General features: G+C 42.8%; 1 protein-coding gene and 1 long non-coding RNA gene across 5 annotated transcripts in view; both read right to left on the bottom strand.

Moving 5' to 3' along the window:
- Positions 1–2542, bottom strand: part of LOC119323837 — a 7078-nt gene extending 4536 nt beyond the window's left edge. Inside the window, exons 1-5 of one of the 4 annotated variants that reach the window (XR_005156536.1) lie at positions 1931–2542; positions 1434–1597; positions 1026–1207; positions 705–944; positions 416–612 (exon numbers count right to left, since the gene is read on the bottom strand). This is a non-coding gene — a long non-coding RNA (uncharacterized LOC119323837). Of the gene's footprint in view, positions 1–415; positions 613–704; positions 1217–1433; positions 1598–1930 lie in introns of all 4 variants that reach the window. The other 3 variants (XR_005156534.1, XR_005156533.1, XR_005156537.1) reach the window with 3 other exon arrangements.
- A 2186-nt stretch (positions 2543–4728) lies between these two features.
- On the bottom strand, positions 4729–8946 carry LOC119325909. Its single transcript, XM_037599632.1, has 6 exons — positions 8874–8946; positions 7350–7423; positions 6656–6735; positions 6295–6564; positions 5587–6206; positions 4729–4817 (listed from the first exon to the last, which is right to left on the bottom strand). The coding sequence occupies exons 3-5, from the start codon at positions 6661–6663 to the stop codon at positions 6152–6154; spliced, it is 333 nt and encodes a 110-aa protein (XP_037455529.1). The 5' UTR covers positions 6664–6735; positions 7350–7423; positions 8874–8946; the 3' UTR covers positions 4729–4817; positions 5587–6151.
- Positions 8947–8961: the final 15 nt, after the last annotated feature.

Below are 8961 nucleotides of genomic sequence, written 5' to 3'. Positions count from 1 at the left end.
AGGCAACTACCTCGATATATTTAGGTAGCTAGCAGAGATTATGCAAGCAACTTGTGGTTTATTTTGAAAAACAAGTTCAATGGATTAGTATCAGCAAGTAATAGAGATTTGGCCAGTGACTCGTGGTTTATTTAAAAATCAAGTTCAAATGTATTAGTACCAGCAACTAACGGAGCCTTTGCAAGCGACTTATGTGTTTTTACAAAAAAAACTAAAGTTTCAAAATGGCTTAGTTCCAACAACTAACAGAGGTTTGGCACGCAAACATGTTGTTTGTTTAAAAAAACAACTTCGATGGATTAGGTCCAGGAACTAACAGAGCATTTGCAAGCAACTTATGTGTTTTGACTTATGTGCTTTACAAAAAAAAAGGTTGCCTCTCTAGTTTATACACATCGGGGCGCGAAGACACTACCTCGTTTTCATCTGTCTTGCTCTCTTTGGCTTTGAATGATCGTGCTCAGAAAGTTCAATTGTGTTGTCGTCTTCCTCTGGCAACTCCTCATTGCTATCAATGTCAGTAGGGCGCTTCCCCCGGGTTATAATGTGCTTTTGCCGCATACGTTTGGAACCCCTCGATGGCACGATCTCTAGATCATGTGATGCACGTGCCTACAAAAAAGAACACATCCTCCAGTCACGCAAACATGTGCCAACTTCTGGAATCTACTTCAACATGTTGTGGATGAAAATTCATATGGTACCTACACTGCATCTTCAGGTGCATGTGGTGCACCCCCGTCATGCTGAGGCAACCTTGGTTCGTCAACTCTGGTTGCCGTTGGATTGCCTTTCCCAGTCCGCCTGAGCCTTCTTCTCGTCCTCATACTACCCAATCAGCTCGGCCTTCTTCTCCAGCACCCTCTCCATATCCCCATCATCGCGCAACGGCCTTTCCACAATATCCTGCCGGACTGCAGGCCCTCCAAGCAACTCGTGCCCCTCTGCCAGGCAAGTTCATAGCCCGTGCTGAATCGGTGATTGAGTTTTGCACAGGGGAAACTAAGAAACAAAGGCTCACTGACAATTGCACGTGAGTGTCCGGATCTGGCGAGGAGTAGGACGACATGGGGCTCGACACCCTCATCCTAGCCGTCGAGCAGTATGTAAGGTGGTGGTCGACGTCACCGTCTTCTTGCTGAAGGTGGATCTTGCTCCTTCTTCCTATCGATGGAGAGGAAAGGTACACTATGTCTACCTTTAATCACTGCATCCACTTCATAAATCAACATCAGTATATATAGTTGGTCAAAGAAAAACGCCAGTACATGCATTCTTTGTTTTTTAATAAAAAAAAGGAAAAGGTAGTCTCCCTATTGGCATATAGAACATGCCTAACTGCTGGTTACAACTTGCTCGCGTGCACTGAAAAATTGCCTGAAGAGTTCAAACCATACGTTCACAAATTGTCTTCCTGGGAATGCAAACCATACCTTCTTGGTTGTTGCCTCCGCCAGACCCTGCTACCGGCCCTGCCTGCACTGTGTGTACGACGCCGAGTCCCTCGATCATGCCGCCTCTGCCCGCGCTGACCGTACGACACTGAGTCCCTCAACCACGTCGCCTCCACCAGACCCTGCTACCACCTCTGCCCGCGCTGTGCGTACAATATAAGAAAGATGTTATGCCTATTCTGAAATTTCTAGAACATCTTGTTGTTCAACTGGGAACTGTCACAAATGAGGAAGAAGATTATCTGAGTTTTGTCAAAAAGCTTAGGAAAGAATGGTTGCTAGTCACTCAAAAGGAAATGAGTCGCACATTCGATCTAATTGCCGCCGTCAGCTGTGCTGTCGCTGCTATGGCCAAGTACATGCTCACCTCCACGCACAGAGGCCATGAGCAATTTGCTCGACCTGACATGGGCTCTCGACAAGACTACAACCAGGAGATGTGGAACAACAGCAGCATACGCGACAGCATGACTCACCAGTAGACAGGCTCGTCGGAGTCAGGCTGCCAGTTGGGACTCGCCGGACCAGCGATTGGGTCAAAAAAAGTCTCCACAAGGGGAGTCGCGGAAGGACGAGCTTGGGCAGGGAGAGGAGGCGCGGAGCCATCTGGGTGCAGGCGCAAGGCGGCCTGCGACCGCGGTGCATGGTGGCCACCGGATACATCGGCGACGACGCAGACGACCCCAAATCCAGATCCCATCACAATGAGGTCCGTCTCTCGCCGGGTTCACCACCGGGGAGGAAGACATCCTCCTGGAGCGCTGAGCTCCGTCCCTCGCCGGGGAAGAAGGAAGAGGTGGCGGCCCTTGAGTGTATCGACTGTTGGGGGTGGGGGCTACTTCATGGCGGTGCTTGGGGACGGGAAGGTGGCCTAATGGAGGCGTTGACCAATTCGGCAGTGGTGGCGTGCGGCCGCGGCAGTGGGAGGTGGTGGTGGTGCCTGGTCGCGGCAGTGAGAAGAGATGTTGGCCGCGGAGGCGCGCAGGTGGAGGTGGTGGCAATGGGCGCGGGCCAAGGCGGCGGCGGGGAGCGGGGCCGCGACGGAGAAAGGGGAAGGGAGTGGGTTGGTGGCCGAGGCGATAGTGGGCTCGGAGGGTTCGAGACGTGGGTTCCGACAAGAATTCACCTATGCGTCGTGATCTCGCACGCGAGGAGATCCGACGGCCAGCGAAGGTGTGTGCCGGAAAGGTCTAACAAGCACGCGAGCACTTTTTAGGTTTTGGGCTATATCTATACTATTATTAAAAGAGCAAACATGAATTATCCTAAAGCCACACAATAAATTGTACACAAGATAATTAGGACATTCCGATCAAGTCAACTTAGGCATACCTTACTGTCCATATTATATCACTAGTAACCATGCACCTGCAACGCACGTGTCCCTCATTAAATTTAAATGCGAATATGTCAAAGTACCCGAAATTTAAAATCCATGTCATAGTATATTTTTTAATAAATGGGAATCTATATAAATATTCTATAATTGGCTTTCGGAGATAAATTATAGTTGAACATAAGAATCTTAACATTCCATTAAAAAACCGACAAATACATGCTGTAAACACCATGCTAGGTGTATGTCCAGTGCACTTCATACAGTTTTACACTCAGCAAACACTATGCCGAGTACATATCTGCCTTTTCAGGGTGCTCAACATAGAATGTTTTTTCTGTAGTGTATTTGCCCAAAGAAAAATTACGAACATCACAAACTGCAGGCTCCCCATAGAGAAAGACTGTTTTGATATACTGAAGAGGCACTTATTATTAATGTGAAAATAAATGAGGTTACATCTCCTGTTAACATAGAATATAGATACAATCCACCAAATACAAATAGGACTATTCAAAAAAGACTTCAAATCATAATCTGAAAATACGAAGGTGCACCAAACTTTGGTGGCAAACAGAGCACGTAACAAATCTGACCTGAATAATCATATGCATGTGTGCAAATGCACATACAAACTAATGCACAAAATTCTATTCATATATTTAATAGATCTGCTTATTCAATATTCAAGCTCGTACTATGTACAAAGAACTAAGTCAAAAAATATTGCAGGCCGATCGAATATTGGAAATCAACTACATATGTTCAGATTTTCACTGAAAAAACAGGGCAATGAAGGGAGAATACACCAACACTGGATGTCTCCTAGCAGCTCAAAGCAAGTCTCCAGGCAGCTCAAAGAAAAATCGTGACGGGCAATGACCTCACTATGCGTGTCGCTGCTCTCGGTGGCGTCTTTGTCTTCTATGCATGACAGAAGCAACTTATATGGGGCATGAAGATGACAAAAACTGTTGCACGGGCATGCTCCCAAGCTAAGATACGCTCGTCTGAATTGGAATTTGGCGAAGAGCGTTGTTGTATCATCACTTGTGTCTGAATTAGAATATATGATAACCGTCTTGCAAACATGATATTCGGTTTCTCTGTTTCTATAAGAAAAATAGAAACCCACAGTCCATCAGTGTGTAATTCCATCTATCAACAGAAGGCCACAAATTTTATTTAACTTTGAATCCAGATTGGCCTATTTATTAGCAAAAAGAGTCTATATCTGGAAAAAGAAATTTTCTATTAGAAAATGCATTTGGGAAACTTCACACCAGAATCACTACGTCTACCGCTCAACTTAACTGAAAGAACCACCACGAAGGTTTCAATACAAAATCTTCAGATTGTTATGCAAAAACATTCAGAGTAGCATTACTACATGTGGAAATCATCAAACTAATTAGAAGAGCATACCCTGCGCATCCTTGATCATCATGTCGAACCCCATTTTCTCGGCGGGTGCCTCGGGCATCACAGCTCGCAACACCTGCCTGGGTGTCTCCAAGATGGTTGGGACGATTTTTCAGTCCATGCCGCCAGTCCAAGCTGTAATGCATACACAAATTACTACACATATCTCAACAGCTTGTCAAATTTCGAGGTGACCAATTCATAATGAAGTTGTCATACAGCTCTCGCGTATGTACTGATCTACAATATTGCAATCCCTGTCACAACTGTCGGGGATGAATGGCAAGCATGAAAGAACAAACTTTTGCACAATGTCCGCTCTCAAAAGTCGGAACTCTTCGCCCAGATGGATAGGGGAGGCAATACATATAAACCAGTGTGCAACACATGTAATCAAACAAATATAAAGTAAAATTCTACTCACCATATTTAGGTCGCAAAATCAATTTCAACAGTACAATCTAATAGTAGAGGGTAACATATAGAAGAGTGTTTACCTCTTGTCTCATGTCTTTGTTGACACCATTGCCATTTCCAAAATCTTCCTGTAGCCTTTCATTTATGTGATCGTTATAAATACACCTCAAATCCGATCTTATCACAAACTGTAAAAAAATAAAATGAGCAGATAAGCATCACATTCCAACCATAATCCATCAAATTTTAATAAGCAGTATGAAAGAGACATATTGCCCACACAATCTTAGCATATACCTGCACAAATAAGCTATAAAAACTATTTTGTTAATTCAGCGAAACCACGAAAGAAACATTACTAGATGAGGTAATAAAGAATAGATAAATGATGCAACAACAGGAACATATTCAGATTTCAAAATACAATAAGTTTGAGGCTCGTATTAAAAAGGAACTGGTATGCCCTTCATTTGCTTTTGCTTGAGAATGTTTCAAGGCATTTCTGAAGAACTTTATTGTTTCTAACTAAATTGCAAGGTTAGTTTGGAAAGCCAAATATCAAATTGCCATTGAAAAGAGTACATATAGATTACACGTTTGCACCTAGTTTATGTACATACCCTGCACCAAGGTATACCTTCATGTGATCGAAGGCTGATTTAGGAGAGCCAAGAGTTATGCAACCATACACATGTTGCGTGGAGCATCTATATCTCGTATACTAAGCCAAAGTATCTTGTCAAATCTGAAATTTACAGCATGAAAATACTACTAAGATCATAATAAAAAATTAAGCCGATGTGTCTAGTCAAATCTGCAATTTACAGCATGAAAAGACCACTAATATCACTCTAGTGTGCATAGTCTGAAAGTCTGACAGGAATAAAAATCAGAGTTGCACACTATCGTTTTCCCCTGCCAACGTACACAAATATAGAAATTCAAAAGGAAATATACCTTTCACTTTACCACTCCCTGCCTTCCCCTTTGCCATTGCTTGCACCATATTCTTCCTGTCCATCTTGTAGGTAGCCCACTCGCAACAGCAGCAAGCCACCGACCATCTCGCCACACTGCCATGTACCTCTTGCCTACAGTCTGCTGCCTGCAGATGTGCCTCATATCCGCCCCAGCAACGCAGTCACCTGTCTGCTCAAGGCCTCCCCCTGCACACCGCTATGCTAGCAGCTTGTGCTTCTATGAAACTAGATGACTCGTTGCGCCAATGGCGCAAAGGCCGAAAGGGAGCCAAGTATTGTGAGAATATTTAGACACTTAAGTCGAAAACCAAATGTGGCCAACACTGCAGCAACCTCTACTTGAAAGCCGCCTTTTCTCACCGGATCTAACATAGATACATAATTCTTCAAGAGCAAATTTCAAAGAAAATATAAAACATGAAAGGCTTTAAGTTGTACTATTGAGACCATACCACCATATCTTCATTTAGTTTCTTTGGAAATCTAAAGGTCTAAGAGGATCATACATGTGAGAAGCTGTGAATCCACAACAAAAACCTAAACTAACTTCCAAACAGCTCAGATCTCTCGTTGTAGTGCGGGGACATGTCCTTAATCCTGCATCCACAACCCATAATTTTTCAACACCTAAATCCACGAAATCCAACCGAAGGAAATCATGGCAGAAAAATGTGTCGTGGCTTACATCTCCGAGAACTTCTTGGCATACTTCTGCAGGTTGGACACAGCAATCCTCGCTGCGAGCTGCTGAAGAACCACACATGCACCTTCCTTCACCTTGCCCTTGGGGAGGAGGGGGGCAACACTTGCAGCGCCACGACAAGGCTTTGCAAACGCCGCCGGCGAGAGCGCGCAGCAGAGGGCGTTGAGAGTGGCAGCGGCCTTCGCCTCGGCGCGGGCATGGTGGCCATGCGACTCGAGGCAGCACACGAAGCGGTCGCGCTGGAGCACCACGCTATGCACAGATGTGTAGGCAAGTAACAAAGATTGGTCAAAGGGAAACAAATTATCCAAAAAAAGAAAGGTTTTATATATTTTCAACATACCCAGCCATAAAATCAGATGCTTCTTGATTAACAAAATGAACACACAATTAAGCGGGGCATAGAAGGTGTACAATTATGTACTGAAAAAAATCAGAGGGGTTAGATTATGTTCAAATGAGATAAATCATCAAGGTTCCAATGATAGAAAACTTTGGGCCCGATGCACTGATTAATGTTACAGCACACAGGCAAGCTAGACATCTACGTCTGGAGCGAATACTTTCTTCTTCCTATATATATGAGAAAAAACACGCGCATCAGACTTGAAAGCAAAACGAGCCTGGAAAAATTGATGTAGTGCAGAGGAGTAACAAATAAAGGAACACAAAAATTCCAGAAATTGTTCAGGGTCCTTTTTGTTCTGCAGACATTTTATTTTGTAGAATGGCACTGTTCACCATTTGGGGATCACTTATGTCTTGTGCGGACTTACGGTTGACATTTGCCATAAACATTTCTCAAGGATTCTTCACTTGTGTAATATGAAATCCTCGTTTCTGAGATAAACCGTGGATAACAGAATATACATAGAACCTGATTGGAGCAGAATATTTATTCTGAGGATGTTGCAAGACCGTAAGGTTCTGACTGTCCACTACCATGCCAAATACAGTATGAATGATAGTGTCTCCAGTATTTTGCCTAAATGAATTGTATGGTTTGAAACAGAGACAACTGAAAGAACAGTGCTAACCATGGCATCGCTGGGAGACTCGCGTTCATCCTCCAAATTGTCTGGTTTGGAGCAGCAACTGATTCGGGTTCGCACTGAAACACACATACACAAGAAAACATCTTCAACACCTAATTCAGTAGAGATTTCTCTCTGTCTCTCCAAGAAAATAACATTCCCCTCAAGCAACCAATGAACAAGAACGATTCTGTGTATCTGAAGAACGGAACCGGGATGGTGATAACATCAGAGGCTCCCAATTTGCAGCCCCGATATGAGCACCCCCCTCTCCTATACAGGTATAAAAGAACTCACCTCTGGCCGGCGGCCGGTGGGCGGAGCTAAATGACCTACAAGATCTCTACTACCCGAAGTTTATTAAATTATCACCAAATTAATACCTTTAACTAATTAAGGATGGAAAAGATTAAGCAAACATTAAGCTACAGAATCGTCTCCTGGATTGTTATGAGCATAAGAACCTGCTTTTTTTGCGATTTCAAATCTGATTTTTTTGTGGCAATACAATTCTAAGGCCGTAAATAAAAATCATTATACTATTGTCTGGTCAATTTAAGATCTATGCTGAATAGGTTGAAGTTCTGTCGGTACTACAAATCTCCACTTTTGGGGAAAGCAACAAACTTGGAATCACCAATGAAGATTCAAACAGGAAGACAACTGCATATTTAACTTTCATAAAAGCACTTCCTTATTTTGACCATTTATATATATCAAGTATATACACCATCGACTCAATTTCAGTCTTCTTTAATCTCCGGCGGCCGGTGGGCGGAGCTAAATGACCTACATGATCTCTACTACCCGAAGATTCTTAAATTATCACCAAATTAGTACCTTTAACTAATTAAGGATGGAAAAGATTAAGCAAACATTAAGCTACAGAATCATCTCCTGGATTGTTATGAGCATAAGAACCTGCTTTTTTTGCGATTTCAAATCTGATTTTTTTTGTGGCAATACAATTCTAAGGCCGTAAATAAAAATTATTATACTATTGTCTGGTCAATTTAAGATCTATGCTGAATAGGTTGAAGTTCTGTCGGTACTACAAATCTCCACTTTTGGGGAAAGCAACAAACTTGGAATCACCAATGAAGATTCAAACAGGAAGACAACTGCATATTTAACTTTCATAAAAGCACTTCCTTATTTTGACCATTTATATATATCAAGTATATACACCATCGACTCAATTTCAGTCTTCTTTAATCTCTAACTGAACCAAATAACAAAAGCTTAAGCTTAAGCATCCACACACACAGAAAATGCAAAACAAATCTCACATAAAACTGTCCCAAGTCAGATACAGGGGAAACCAAGGTGAGATGATCATGTTTCTTATAGGGAACAATAACCATAGGTAAATACATACATTATTGCCCTGTCAGAAGGTACTTAGTTGTACTTCAAGTGGTACTGGGACATGAAACTAAGCCATTGAAATTTTTGAAACAGAATAGATGATAACACCAGTGTAGGCCATGAACAAAAATACAAAGAACATAATCAAGCATAACCCACCTCGACCGAAGCAACGTTTGATCAACAGCAGGAACCTGAACCTCATGATGCTACACCATATATCTATGGTTACCCTTTTTATTTCTCC

This window comes from Triticum dicoccoides, chromosome 6B (genome assembly GCF_002162155.2).
Source record: "Triticum dicoccoides isolate Atlit2015 ecotype Zavitan chromosome 6B, WEW_v2.0, whole genome shotgun sequence".
NCBI lineage: Eukaryota > Viridiplantae > Streptophyta > Magnoliopsida > Poales > Poaceae > Triticum > Triticum dicoccoides.
The sequence above is the reverse complement of the archived record's forward strand: the minus strand, read 5'-3'. Positions and strand labels throughout refer to the sequence as shown.